Source organism: Trichomonas vaginalis, chromosome II, assembly GCF_026262505.1.
Source record: "Trichomonas vaginalis G3 chromosome II, whole genome shotgun sequence".
In the NCBI taxonomy this organism is placed as follows: Eukaryota; Parabasalia; order Trichomonadida; family Trichomonadidae; genus Trichomonas; species Trichomonas vaginalis.
Genome location: NC_067204.1, coordinates 20,100,950 through 20,116,556, shown reverse-complemented (window position 1 = coordinate 20,116,556; position 15,607 = coordinate 20,100,950). Strand labels below are relative to the sequence as shown.

The 15,607-nt window shown below is 29.3% G+C and overlaps 5 protein-coding genes across 5 annotated transcripts, besides 1 other annotated feature; 3 read left to right on the top strand and 2 right to left on the bottom strand.

Moving 5' to 3' along the window:
- Positions 1-619: 619 nt before the first annotated feature.
- Positions 620-2,077, top strand: TVAGG3_0576800 (major facilitator superfamily transporter; the record flags this gene model as incomplete). Its single annotated transcript, XM_001582142.1, has 1 exon — positions 620-2,077. One exon carries the CDS (start codon positions 620-622, stop codon positions 2,075-2,077), a length of 1,458 nt encoding a protein of 485 aa, XP_001582192.1.
- A 340-nt stretch (positions 2,078-2,417) lies between these two features.
- Positions 2,418-4,250, top strand: TVAGG3_0576790 (spectrin binding; the record flags this gene model as incomplete). The annotated part of the gene is made up of 1 exon (XM_001582143.1): positions 2,418-4,250. The coding sequence occupies one exon, from the start codon at positions 2,418-2,420 to the stop codon at positions 4,248-4,250; it is 1,833 nt and encodes a 610-aa protein (XP_001582193.1).
- Positions 4,251-4,394: 144 nt separating this feature from the next.
- On the bottom strand, positions 4,395-4,721 carry TVAGG3_0576780 (uncharacterized protein; the record flags this gene model as incomplete). The annotated part of the gene is made up of 1 exon (XM_001582144.1): positions 4,395-4,721. The coding sequence occupies one exon, from the start codon at positions 4,719-4,721 to the stop codon at positions 4,395-4,397; it is 327 nt and encodes a 108-aa protein (XP_001582194.1).
- A 282-nt stretch (positions 4,722-5,003) lies between these two features.
- On the bottom strand, positions 5,004-6,571 carry TVAGG3_0576770 (spectrin binding; the record flags this gene model as incomplete). The annotated part of the gene is made up of 1 exon (XM_001582145.1): positions 5,075-6,571. One exon carries the CDS (start codon positions 6,569-6,571, stop codon positions 5,075-5,077), a length of 1,497 nt encoding a protein of 498 aa, XP_001582195.1.
- A 4,506-nt stretch (positions 6,572-11,077) lies between these two features.
- TVAGG3_0576760 (armadillo (ARM) repeat-containing protein family) lies at positions 11,078-13,682 on the top strand (the record flags this gene model as incomplete). The annotated part of the gene is made up of 1 exon (XM_001582146.1): positions 11,078-13,597. One exon carries the CDS (start codon positions 11,078-11,080, stop codon positions 13,595-13,597), a length of 2,520 nt encoding a protein of 839 aa, XP_001582196.1.
- Positions 13,683-14,369: 687 nt separating this feature from the next.
- Positions 14,370-15,607: part of a mobile genetic element that runs on past the window's edge.

Here is a 15,607-nt window from a genome sequence, read left to right as displayed (position 1 = left end):
ATGAAATTGTTTGAAAACCTTAGAATTTCAATAGATAAATGCTCATTTTTAATTAGAATGATGTTTTTAGACGAAATACAATTTAAAGAACGACTACTGATCACAGATGTAAAATTTTTGATGATGGTTGATTTAGAACTTGAATTTTAGATAATATATTTGCATCTTTAGTCTTTCGATGCATTTGCTGTGGCTAATTATCCAAGTAAACGATCAAATCTGAGGTATTGAAGTTGCAAGTATATTTTTCAAATGAAATTTGAATGCTATCCAAAATTTGAATTATATTCAAATTGATTTAATGTCTTTTAATTCGGAAATAGTGTATAAAACATAAGCTAAATCATGTGGCCAACCAGCGTTTTCTCCGATTTTGTAAACATTTCGAATTTTGAATAAATTACGATAGTGCCATCATCGTCTATCATTTTATTGGAATATAAATTCATGTAGTTTATTTAAAAAATGAGGTAAAATAATTGAATAAATTTATCGTGTATTTTATTTGAAAAAAGTTATCCTTGCAATATTACATTATTTATACACTATGTTAATAGACTTTAAAATTGGTCACTCATCACGAATATAAGATTTGTTGTAAACTAATCAAATCAAAGTGATGGAAAACAAGGAGAACAAAGATATTGTATCCATAACTCTTGATAATCCTTCTGAGTCAGAAGTACAAGCACCACCAAAGAGACCACTTAAGTTCAAAATTCTGCGCTTTTGCGCTTTCGTTAGTATCGTTCTTCTCAATACGTTAGTAAACTTCCAGAAGACATGTCCATCTGTTGTCGCAGATCAAATGGCCATAGCATATGGTGTCGACAAAGCAGAAGTGAAGACCTTTTCATCGTCATATTTTTGGACATACGCTGTAATGCAACCATTCTCGGGATTACTGTCCGATTTGTTTGATCCTGCTATCGTATTAGCAATCCTTGCATTAGTTTCATCAGCTGGATCCAGTATTTGTGGCTTTTCTAACAACATGGGTGTTGGAAGCTTTGGAAGAATTTTAGTAGGATTGGGAACGGGGCCAACATACGTCGCTGCACTCAAAATCTTCTCAAATTGGTATCCAAAAGATCAATTACCTACAGTTCTTGGTTTGAATATGGCACTTTCCAGTATCGGCGGTTTCCTGTCAGGTACACCATTGCAAGCATTCTGCAACACTTTTGGCTGGCGCTGGGCTTTCCATACCATTGGCATTGTTGGCGGCGTTTTAAGTACATTTGTATTAATTTTCATCCGTGGTAGTCCAGAACGCCAAGGATTCGATCCAGTCAATGTAACCAACAAAGCTAAGAAAGAAGAGACATTCTGTGAGAGTTTATCTAACTTATTCAGAAATATCTGGCAAGTCCTCATTTATGGCTATTTCTGGGTCATTGTTCTATTCAATGTCGGCACGGTATCAGTTTTCTTGAATATTGCAGGTTTCTCTGGCGGTATTTACTTAACAGATGTTTTACACTTCACTCCAAACCAGAGAGCTTCAGCCATGCTTTCTTTCCATACAGGCGTTTTAATTGGCTCCATTATTTTGCCACAGATCGCTAAATGGGTGAAATCAAAGAAGATTGTTTTAATTGATAGCGCTATTTTAATAGCAGCACCATTATTCACCCTATTCTTCCTTGGTAACAAGGCTACATACATTACAATTTGGATTTACTGGACAATTATTGGTACATTCTCACGTCCTGTTTTAAGTCTCAGTTATCCAATTGCAACAAGCTATTATTGCCCTGTTGTTTCAGGATCAACTGTTGGCATTGCAAACTTCTTCCTCAACCTCATGGCCGGAGTTTTCCAGATGATTTCTGGCGCAATTATCCCACTTTACGATACTAAAGTTGGAGATAAACCAGTACACACATGGAAGGGCTACCAAATGGGAGTTTGGTTGTTCAGTGGTGTTTGCGCCGCTATAAGTATTTTAATGGGTATAATTATGAAAGATAATGATTCTAAGATGTGCACAAAGACGAAGAAAGTCGAGAGAGGAGAGCTTAACTCTACACTCCTTCTTGCTGAAGTACAGAAGACAGACGAGAAAACAAAGTAGATTGGCCAATTTGGTCAATGCAACTATAATAAATAATAAGTTTTTATAAGTAACTGATTTTAAGGAAAATAGCTTCCTTTTTTTTCAAATATTTGGTTAATTTGTGGATTTTTTTTTCAAAAAATATGGTTTCGTGGTTATTTTCGTATGAACATAAATTTTGTACATGAAGTATATTTCGAGATACTTGAGCAAAATTGAATAATGATGAATCTAAGAAATTTAGAATTAATCCAGGTAACATCAATCTAAATGATATAGCCTGTACAATTATATAACAGAAAACACATAAGGAGCTCATTATTTTTGGTGTGCTCTTTATCTTGTTAATCTGACTATGATGCATTATGATCTTCCAGAGTATATAACTTCATATCTTCAGTTTCAATATGATGTACAACATATTTCAACGGAAAATATACTCGAAATCGCACAAAACATTTCAAATTCGACATATGTATTATGTGATCCAGGTTTAGTAATGATTGCTAACGAAATAACATATGCTTCACGCATTAGACCTTCAAATATAAGCTTTTACACAGATTTACTATTAAATCTTATCGAAAATTATACATTTTCTGCTCAATTTAAGACCATACTGTTTACATCAATATTCAAAAACAAAGCATGCAGCTTATTGAATCATTTAATGAAGAATAAAGTTTATAAATTCGATAAAATTCATGAAGAAGCAATGAAACCTGGAAATGAGATATTCTTATATGCATTTATGGATGAATTTGGACTACCTCGACTCGATAAAACTCCACCTGAATTAGAAATTTTAAATGAGCAATTTGGATCAATTAAAGAGCTTCAAAATTCCTTAGACAGAATTAACGTAGAACTACAAAACCTAAAGCGCAAAGCTGAACTTGAAATAAATGATAATAAATATAATCATACCAAAAAAGATCCACAGCAAACTTTATACAAGAACTTATATAAAGAAATGGAAAGGAAAATCGAAAAATTCAACGATATTATCAAATTTAGAAATAAATTTCCAAATGCTAGTCATGATCTTGTTGAATACGGAGTGATTCCTACATCAACAGATTATCTAATAAAAATTGATGATCTTGATAAATATTGCACTAGATTTGGAAAGAAAATCGTTGAAATTTCTCCATTAGAAACAAAAATTCATTCTCATCTCCCAACTCCGTGTCTTTGGATAGAATTTGCTGCATTTCACGGAGCTAGAAAGTGTTTTGAGAGTTTTTTAAATGAATTTTTAAAAGATATTAAGAAAATTGGTTTAAAAAAGGAAACGGATATTCTTTTGAATAAAAGATATCAACTGACAAGAGAGCACAAAGATCATCTAATTTGGTATGCTGCAGCTGGGGAAAATTTTGAAATTTTCATGAAATGTACAGAATTTAATGAAATTGACGATGAATGTTTGAGACAATCGATTGTTCATCATTCAACTGATATATTTAACTATATATTTGAAAATAAACCCGAATTGAAAACATCTACTCAATTTTGCTTAGCACATCATAATATTCACGCAGCGATTCATATGATAGATATGGATGTAGATGCTAATTTTAATGAAATTACGAAGCTAGCTTTAGATCTTGGATATGTAGAATTTGTTATTTACTTATTAGATACTGGTCGTGATATAGAACTCGGTATATTGATATCTAAATGTATTGAGATGCATGCAACTGATCTATTTTCTTATATTAATGGAAAATTCCCTGATTCAATTTTCTTTTTTGATGAATCTGGACTTGCACCAATACATTTATCAATCAAATACAATAATTCTGATCTGTTTGATTATTTACTCGAAATCGGAGCAGATATTAATCAGAAAAACGGTTTTGGAGAGACGCCTTTAGTCATGGCTTGTAAAATGTTGAATTCTGACATAGAAATGGTCTCATATCTTATAAAGAAAGGAGCTGATGTTAATATTCCTGACAGATTTGCAAATACCCCTCTACATTACGCTGTTTTGAGAGATCATGTCCAAATTGCACAAATGTTGATTGAAAATGGCGCAGATGTAAACCAACCAAATACTAATTTCCAAACTCCACGCGGCCAAACTGATATGATATCAAGAGAAATGAAAGAGGTCCTTAATAGGGCCTTTGCGAAGCAAGAATCTGTCCTTGGACAGAAGTTCAATGAAAATGTAGAAAACTAATTATATTATTGTTTATAAATGTGTGTTATTTTATTCAACATTAGTATTATGTTAATTTTTTTTGATATGTGTACAAAAACAGAATGAGTATGCGTTTATTAATATATAACAAATAGAATTGATAAAAATAAATAATAAATAGTCTTAAAACTTAATGTTAACTTGACGAGGGGCCGCTTTGAGACTTCTTCTTTCGAATTCGCGCTTTCTGGTTGTAGATGTATTCATTGTATTAGCAGCTTGCTTTATATCAACAAGTGTACGTCTAGTATGAACTTGGTTTTCTGTTATTGGTTTGATTGGAATGTTGTTCTCTTTGAAACTGTTGAGAAATGCCATCACATCAACTTTAAAGATGTCAACTGGAATGGGTGTTGAGGGAGTGAAGTTTGAATCTGCATTGGAATTAGGAATTGATTTAGAAAATGCAGGAGAAAGAAGAGTGTTGAAATCATAGGCCTTATTAGACATTAGAAAATGAAAATAATAAACGTACACAAATCGCATTTATTTTGTTTATAGAATATTGATGATGTAAATATCTCATAATCATGGTCATTTTTGATAAGAACCATAGGATTTTTTGATGTAAATATCTATTCTTGTTATGAATTTCATGAAAAAGCTAAGATGATGTTATGATATCTTTGATTTTTGAACGGTCATTGATGAAAATGTTACTAATCCTTTATTAATTTTAAATTATAATTCTAAATAATTACATAAATTATTCTTATCTATATAAAAAATAAAGCACACAAGTTATTTATTTCCAAATTTATTAATGATACAAGGAATCATTATAGAATATGAAGATTAATTCTTTATGCTTCATGCGAAGATAGCAGATGAATCATTTCTTTATCGTTATTATTGTAAGCAAAATAAATAGGTTTTCTTTTCTTGCCATCTAGTGCATGAACGTTAGCACCATGGGAAAGAAGTATTTTTGCTGTTTCCTTGCACTTATAATGCGAAGCTAAATGAAGAGGAGTTAATCCATCTCGATCTTTTGCATTGATACTGGCTCCATGTGAAATCAGAAGTTCTGCTATATCTGCGAGATTGTTATACGCAGCCCAATGTAGAGGGGTCTTTTTATCATTATCTTTTGCATTAACATTTGCACCATAGAAAATAAGAAGTGTAGAGGTTTCTTTATAACCAGATATTGTAGCCAAATTAAGTGGTGTATTGTATTTTTTATCTTTTGCATTAATATCTGCGCCACTAGAAATAAGAACATCAGCAGCATCATAACAATTTCTATTTGCTGCTACATGAAGAGCTGTTCTTTCAAACTCATTCCTGGATTCGATATTGGCACCATGATTAATAAGTATTTCTACAATTTCTTTACTATCAATCCATGCTGCGGAACAAAGAGCTGTTTGTCCAAATTCATTTGATGCATTAATATCTGCCTCATGAGAAATTAGATATTCGCAAAGAGAAGGAATATTAAAAAATGGAGAATAAACTAAGCATAGATCAATATCATTTGTTTGATCTAAATAAACAAAAAATGCTTGAAGATTATTATAACTATAGCATTCATATAAATAAATTTTGATATGATATTCATTCATCAAAAAAGTAACAAAATCTATGTTGTGTGATATAATTGCATACTTCATACACTCTCTGTCAGGCTCTATTTGCTTTAAACATTCATTCATGATATCAGCATTTCCACTAAGAAATGAAAAACGAAGGCATGAAAATGTGATTTTTGAGTCAAATTTTGTAATCAAAAATTTAAAACAATTTACAGCGCCGTAATAGCAACAAAATTCAAGTAATGATTGCAATTCATTAGGATAAAAATGAGTATTGAATAATATCTTTTCATCAAATCCTTCTTTTTCTGTGAATCCAATAAATGATTTCATATCATCATTCATAATTGCCATGAAAATTGAATTTTTTTCATGAACATCAATTGAAATTGCGATAGGGTCATAGAACTGGAAGAAATATTGATTTTTTTGATCAAGAACAATACCATATTCTTTAAAAACAAAATAATCAAATACGGATGTGATATCTGGAGCTTTTTTGATACGATATTCTTCAAATAGTTTTTTGAAAATTGTCCAATATGATTTAAAGTAACGATTATTGTATTGTGCTATATTAGAAATTTTGCTTGCAATCTGTTCTGGGTTTAGAATTTTCGTTTCAATCAAATTCTTTTTAATATCATCGTAAATTTTATCAATTTCCGCGTTATCAAATGTCTTAAGCTTGTACAATGAATCAAAAACATTTTGATAATCTTTAGTTAACTCCATGAGCTCGTTATAATTACATTTCTTCATGAAATTTCTAAAAAGTGACAAAATTTATTGGAATTTTTCTCAAATTCTCGATCTAAAATTAATTTTGAGCTTTGATTCCGACCATCAGCTCACGATTTTGCTTTAATTTATACAGAAAGCTTGAATTTGAAAAGCGAAATCATGTAATGAATTTGCGATCGGAATGTTTCTGATAAGTCACTTTTCAATATCAATGATAGTGATTAATAGGGTTGTTAGATTCCCGACGATAGGTGTCTTGGAAGATTTGCCTGGTGTCATCATAGTGTCTTTAAATCAAAAATTTTATTTTGGAGTTAGTTTTATTGATTTTTCAATAAAAAACATTTCTAAAACAAGAAAATAAAACGATAAAATATTTATATTTTATATAAGGATCTTATATATTTAAAATAAATATCATTTTATTTTTTTCATTGGTGTCTGTCAAACCATAATACACTATTCAAAAATTCAATGTGTCTTGCGGTTTCAAAAGACACCTTCAAATTGAACGATAGCACAGACACTATTGAATTTTACCCATTGTATTTAGTTTTTACCCTTTTTATTTTTAAGAATTAATGACTGAAACAGCCGTTTTGCTATGACCTCAATCACTTTTATTAAGGGTTTCGTTTTGCGAAAAAAACGTACAATACGCAATTTCGCTAAAAAAACATTTAGCTAGCAATTTCGACCTTTGACTCCACTCAAGACGTCACTTTTTTAATTTTGCGGTATCATATTTTTGGAAAATCTTTATGAATATTATATAAAAAGTCTCTTTAATATCTATATTTCATATTTTTATCGATTTTTCAAGTTTTTGCGAAAAGTATTCAATTATTTTTGCTATTTTGTCGGGTAAATGTCAGATTTGCGACATTTTCTGATATGATATTCAGATTCTACGTTGATAATAATGCTTATAGAACCCTCTTGCTATTGTGTCAAAATTGCGAAACCGATAGCAAAAATATCTCGCAATATCAAAATTGAGATATTGAGTGAATTATGCATTATAGAGATTAAAAATCTGATTTGTGAAAACATCTCATCAGTTTCTAGCTAATTCAAAAATCTTTACTATCTTATTCGATTAAAATGAAAAGGGAATAGTTTCATTATGCTTTAAATGACAGCCTTATAATATAATCATAGTTTTCGCTCAATATGCAGCATTTTTTTTTCGAAATCTATGGTCAATATCCTAAATACTGATTGCTTTGCATTCATATCTCTTACATTTTCTATACCCACATCACTATTCATTGCTATTCCTATCTTTTTCATTTTTGTTTGTTTCTCATAATTTCTCAAAAAACACGATAACTTGATATTTGTAAATATCATACTTTATAACGTAAATAAGAACTTGACCTATTAAGAAAAGCAGTAATGAAAAGAAAATCTGAAATTCATAAAAATTACAAGTTTCTGATGACAATTAGCTTAATTAAACCAGGTACAAGATTATATAATTGTATTTTCTATCCAATTATCCATATAATATCTTATCCAGAAAAAATAACTTGATCAATACCAAATGATTTTTTAACTAGTAAATAAAGTATTTTCTTTACACACACATTGTATATCATAGTTTTTTTTTGGTTTCGCAAAACATCCAAAAACAAATATGCTATAAAAGTGACAATTTTAGCAAAACGAAACCCTTACTTTTATTTATTATTTTAAATATTATTTAATTTTATTATTTGAATAGGCCAACTTATATTTGAGAAGCTCAATTTGAGACCACTTAAAACATTGAAATATCATAAATATTGAAATATTAAAAAGTGTATTTCAAAATATTGAAATTATAAAAATTTATAATACTGAAATTGAGACAAATTAATAAATTCAATGCGTTTTTTTTGAAATAACTCTCAAATATTATTTTTTTGTTTATTTAATGATGAATAAATATGATTGCTTTAGTCAATCATAAAAACTAATTTAAGTTTAAAATAATGAAAGGATAATTTGATCGTTTTTTAAAATACAATTATTTTTGATGATTTGCAAGAATCTTTGAAAAGAATATAATATAGGTTCTATTTTTGTAAAATTTATCCAAATCATGTATTACATAAATTACGATTAAAACGATGAAAGAACCAAAAAGTGTGTTTTGTGTTTTGTTGTTGCGTGTTGGATGCGGGATCCTGTTATTTCCGAAATCGACAAAAAATTTGGAAATTTAATTTCCGAAATCGAAATTATATTAATGTTTTTAATATTCTTATATCAAAAGGATTAAAGTTCATTAAGAGAAAAACAATTCTTCTTCTTCAATCTATTGGCTCATTTATTTCTACACGCCAATAAGGAAGGGAAAATTATAAGACACCATGGTGTCTTCAAAACGCTAATTTTTGATATTTTTAACAACCCTAGTGATTAATCATCAATGGAAATTCATCAATAGTTCAATTCACCACTGCTTAGTTATTATCGTTCTATTGATGTTCATAACAGTTATATTTTGGATGAGCCAAATTCCGATTTCATCATTATTTGGTATTGAGGGCGTATATTTCTAGTAATTCCGAATCATCTTCGATTATTTTAATTCTAGTGTACCATATTTGCTATATTCTTAATTGAATCGTGTATATTATTATGCCTAATTTTCATTCAACGATAATTTCCCAAATAAACTCACCAAAAATATGCAGTTGGGATGAAAATGAAGAAATCAATCGTTAATAGCCAAAATGAGCTATGATTAATCAAATAATAGGAAAATGTCCGCAATACAGTTGCATAATCATAAAAGCATGATTTCATTATGCTTTTGATACATATTCATTTAATACGTTTCATTTATGAAGTTTTCATTTGTAAAATTTCTCCGAAATTTACATGAAATACTCTTTAGATCAGTATTGAAGCATACATTATGCTTGTCATACCAAATCATCACTAAATATCTGATATAGTATGTTGTTTACGTCTGATATTTTTTATTTGGAAATATTTAAATGAAAGATCTCTGATTTTTCTATAATATAATTCAATATTATGTGCATGAAGCATGATGCTTTAAGATATTTGATTTAATTCTCAAAGTTCAAATGATGAAAATAATTGAAGATATCGTTACCACCATGATCTGTTTAATTTATAATAGCAATTAATTTCACTATGTAAATTCTGATTATTGTCTAGGGAATGACAAAAAATATTTTTTAAAAAAATTATTACATAAAAATGATTATTAATATATCACAAATATCTCGGAAGATTCATATTGTAAATACAACGATGCCCTTCCAATTTTTGAATAATGTAAATCATCTGATTGAATAGGTTCTGAACTCGACAAATTGTATTACTCTTATAAAACAAAAATCGGGCTTTTTCGTTTAAAATCATAATAAGATATAGTTATAGATCATTTGTGATAAGGGTTTCGTTTTGCTAAAATTGTCACTTTTATAGCATATTTGTTTTTGGATGTTTTGCGAAACCAAAAAAAAACTATGATATACAATGTGTGTGTAAAGAAAATACTTTATTTACTAGTTAAAAAATCATTTGGTATTGATCAAGTTATTTTTTCTGGATAAGATATTATATGGATAATTGGATAGAAAATACAATTATATAATCTTGTACCTGGTTTAATTAAGCTAATTGTCATCAGAAACTTGTAATTTTTATGAATTTCAGATTTTCTTTTCATTACTGCTTTTCTTAATAGGTCAAGTTCTTATTTACGTTATAAAGTATGATATTTACAAATATCAAGTTATCATGTTTTTTGAGAAATTATGAGAAACAAACAAAAATGAAAAAGATAGGAATAGCAATGAATAGTGATGTGGGTATAGAAAATGTAAGAGATATGAATGCAAAGCAATCAGTATTTAGGATATTGACCATAGATTTCGAAAAAAAAATGCTGCATATTGAGCGAAAACTATGATTATATTATAAGGCTGCCATTTAAAGCATAATGAAACTATTCCCTTTTCATTTTAATCGAATAAGATAGTAAAGATTTTTGAATTAGCTAGAAACTGATGAGATGTTTTCACAAATCAGATTTTTAATCTCTATAATGCATAATTCACTCAATATCTCAATTTTGATATTGCGAGATATTTTTGCTATCGGTTTCGCAATTTTGACACAATAGCAAGAGGGTTCTATAAGCATTATTATCAACGTAGAATCTGAATATCATATCAGAAAATGTCGCAAATCTGACATTTACCCGACAAAATAGCAAAAATAATTGAATACTTTTCGCAAAAACTTGAAAAATCGATAAAAATATGAAATATAGATATTAAAGAGACTTTTTATATAATATTCATAAAGATTTTCCAAAAATATGATACCGCAAAATTAAAAAAGTGACGTCTTGAGTGGAGTCAAAGGTCGAAATTGCTAGCTAAATGTTTTTTTAGCGAAATTGCGTATTGTACGTTTTTTTCGCAAAATGAAACCCTTATTTGTGAATAAAACAAATTTGTCAATTTGACAGGGGGATTCGAATATTTTTGAAAAATGAATGAAACTGAAACTTCACAATCACCGAATATATCCATAGATTGTGAAGAAGAAGAATACTCAAAAGAATCGGGCTCTCTCGAAAATAACAGTGGGCCTTCATCATATAGTTTAGATAAATTAGAACAAAATTTAAATTATATTTATCCGAAAATACCAGTTGCAATGCGCTACAATGACTTTGGCATATATAAAAAAGAAGTTATTAAGTGGTATGAACAAATAACTTCAAAGCTAGAAGAAAAAGAAAATTCAATTCCGATTTCTTTTACGTTAAAAAGGCCAGCAGTTGATAAAGAAATGGTTGATTTGTCTGGTACGACAAGTAAAATGGAGCTATCAAGTTTTAATCGTCTTTGGCTCCAAAAAATCTTAATTACTTCAGAAACAATTGACCCAGCAGCTCAATTTCCAAATAAAATAAATCAGAGATATCGTCCATTGTCATTGGTTTTCACGCATTCCGGTGTTTTCTCGGATTTCATACAAGAATATCCGAAACTCTCAAATTACGACACATATGAGTCATATGAAGAAGCGTCAGTCAATTGGTATAAGAAACAGAACCTTTACAACAATGAAATTTATAATCCAGATCATTTCTCGAAATATATGAATTATGCACGTGTTAATTCGAACAATCCCTATACACCTATCCCCCAACATAAATACGCGCATTTCGATCAAAGATTTTTAACCGTTAAATTTTCAGAAAATTCAGAACGATTAAAGGACTCAATACAAGTTCTATATCGTACATATAAGCAGTACAACTTTACCAAACTAAAAATTACTTACCAGGAAGTGAAAAATTTCCAAAATTTCCAAGAAAACAGACCAATCACGAATCATTGTATTATCGAACGATTATTCAAGAACTTCCTAAATCCTGGCAGTCCTCTTTTGTTTTCTCCATTTGAAGATGATTTTAAGTTAGCTAAAGTTTTCTTTGATGGAGCTCAATACAATGATATCTACATGAGTAACTTACCTCCTAAGGTCACTATCCGTCAATTCCATTTCATTCTCGCTCAAGTAAATTCAAAAACATCAAATTTAGTACTTATGTGCATCTTAGATATATTCAAAGACCTGTTTACGAGCTCAAACATTACATTCATGCTTGGAATGTTCCAAGATACTAAAGTTTTACTCACACTTGGATATATCATCAACAAATTAATCGATTTTCCAACTCGTTCGTACTTCGTTAATGCGTATTTAGCATGGCCAATCAAAGTAGACGATCAGATCATCAATCATACGATCAAAGTTTTAAGTGAAAAATCTGTAGCGAATACTTTCCTTCATTTCTTCACTACAACAGGTCTAAAAGACAGGTCTTCACTTGCTCAGTATTACCAGAAGATGACAACGACACAAATCGAGATTTTGTTTGAAAATTTCTTAGGTCAAATTACAAATTACCTTGAAAATCATTTGAGCAAGGAAAACCTTGATGTCATTGTATCTATATTCAATATGATTTTAGATTGCCATCCAGATCAAGTCGCAGAGTTCTATAATTCCTTTAATAACGTTTTTGCCTTTTTAAACGAGATTTCACTATTAGACAGCAAAGCATTTATGAGGATAATGGCTCCTATGCTCAAGATCCAAACCAATACAATTTTGTTTGTTAACATGTATGTTCCTCACATCGAATACATTTCATTGGAGGAACTTTACAACTATTCAAATTACATGTTCTCAATTATTGCGACGGTTTTTTCAATGAGTCCTAACAAAATTATTTTTCCCAAATATGATTGGATCTGTTCAATGATCACTCACTTAGTACAGTTAACAAGTGATTCGTCATCATTTGCATTGTATTGCATTTGCAATTACTTATGCAGTCTGTTGTCATCGAAAATTGAATATGACAAAGGACTCGCGTTCAACTGTTTGACCTTTTTAACACCCGGATTGCAGAACAAAGTCATCCACGCATATTTCATCCGCGCGTTTGGAAAGATATTGATACTTCCACAATCAATTTCTTTCTTAAAGTCATATAATCTTTGGACAGTTTCTCTTTTCAAACAATTGGAAAGCAGCAACTACGAGACACAAAGATACGCGTGGAGAACATTTCATGCAATTGCTGACCAACATTTGGACTTGTTGGCGCAAATGTTCAAAAACAAAAATATTATGACAGCGTTCTCAAACGCGTTGATGAATTTGTCTTTGTCCGGTTTGACCGAGCTTTATTTCATGCTCACATATATATTCGGAAAGAACTTGAAGCCTTTGTCTCAATATGATTCGAAATCTGGAAAAGGGCCAAGCGTTTTCTTCGGAATTCAGAATATTCATCCTGATTTGATAGCTTTTTGTTACATTTTGAGTGACAGTGGCTTTAAATTGGATGAATTCAACGCAAAAATTTCGAATGCAACCGGTCCTGATTCGATCCTTTCTGGAATCATTTTCAAGTACTTCAAGAGAGTTTTTAATGACAGAAAGTATATGAGAGGACTTCTTGATAGAAATCAGGGAGAGATTTATTAATTTTTATTTATATTTATATAGTTTTGTTAGATTTTGCATATAGAAAAATTAAACATTGTTTGTTTATTTGCGAATTTACTTGTACAATACATTCCTAATCCTTACTCACCAATGAATTTATTCAATTATTCAAAAAATTTTATCAAATTTCATTTAAAATCTAGTGTCTTTGAAACTTTTCTAAATTTATTGCATTGAATGGTTCACAAAATTGACTTTACAAAACTAGCTCGATTCAAAGTTGGGCCAAGATATTTTATATTCCGTTATTTATACTGTATAAAATAACCTTTGTCTAAATCATTCACAATTGAATAGATAAAGTTTGAAAAATCACATTGAATTTTTAAAATTATTTCATTGAATTTTTAAAATTATTTCATTTAAATTTTGCAAATTACCTCAGACTTTTCAGAGGATTGAGTTGCCACTCAATCCTCTGAAATAGTCTGTGGTAATTTTTAGTCTCTACACTATTTCAATATAAGCTCCATTTTTAAACAGTTTTTAAAAATCGAGCATTGAAAAGTGTGATGAGACTGAAAAATTATAGTACATACAATAAATAATTTCATTAGATGATTCTAAATATCAATTCGAAAAACGAGTTCGAAATTTTTCATAAAATTCAATAACGAATGATTCTTTCTTTGGCTTCCTCTTCATGATTTCAAAATAAATTCAGAATTCTTGTAGCTTGTCTTCTGGCAAACCAATGTTACATATTATTTGCTACAAAAACTTTTTTATTTCTTTATTTTCAAGCTCAAACGGTAAAAAATGGGGTTGGCGTCCTAAGGCGTCCTAGTGTAAATTTCTCAAAATTGTGATATTTACATCACATTTTTGAGAGGTTTATGGGCGTCCTAAGGGAAAATTGAATAGCTAGGGCGTCCCGAATTTTCATTCTAAGATTTAAATATATTATATACTTAAGTATAATACAAGCAATATAAAAATTAAATTTTTATTATGTTAACTTATAAGAAATTTTTTTGAATTATCGTTGATTTATTGTAATCTTTCCAGGCTATACTTTTGAAATCAACTTTACCTGTCATACGCATTAATGTAGTAGATGTCCAGGTGTAGCTATTATATCCCAGCAACATTGGTATTTTATCATTGTAAGATATCAAAATGAAGCATTTTTTCAGATATAATTTTTCGTAAATTTTTCAAAAATAAGATGGTAAAAAAGCCTCGACTTGCTCGAAAAATAACATTTTTTTACTTGTAAAAATAACCCTTTTACAGCATGGGCAGCTATTCAATCACTATTTCTTTTTCTAAAAGTATATTTTTCAAAAAAAATTAAGATCAAATTCGACAATTTCTTGATGAGAGCAAAAATATTACACATACTTCTAGATGCATGGGATAAAATATGCAATTATTCAATCAATTCGCATGATTTGAAAAAAAAATCTAAATTTGATAAAAATGTAGAAATTTTTTATTTTTAACTTGAGATTCGATTTTTTTTGATCCAATTTGTGAATTTTTTTTGATCGGAATTTCAATTAATTTGTTGATCAAAAATGACCTCACAATGTTTGATCATAAGTGAAGTCATCTTCATGGGTATTTAGAAATTCCAAGAGAAATTGCTTATTTCTCGCAGATGTAATATCTGAGAAAATCGAATTTAAATATTCATAGAAACCCAAATCATTCTCCGGTTCGAATAATTCATCTGTTGCTTTTTCTGTTTTTTCTATGAATTTTAATAATTTGATTAATAAATCTTCATCAGGAAGAATTATTGCTGCATTTGTGATAAAATTCCATATTGAGGTAATATGGCAATAATTACATTTATAAAATGTAATTTTATCCAAAATTTTTTGGCAAATTCGCATAATAGCATTAATATTTGAAGCTGAGATTAAACCTGTGATTACTTCTGTAACTTTTGGAAAATCATCGCAATTTAATATCTCTTTATATTGAATTGAGAAATAAAAAAAATCAAATGGATTCATTTCTTCAATTTCAAGGAGATTGTAA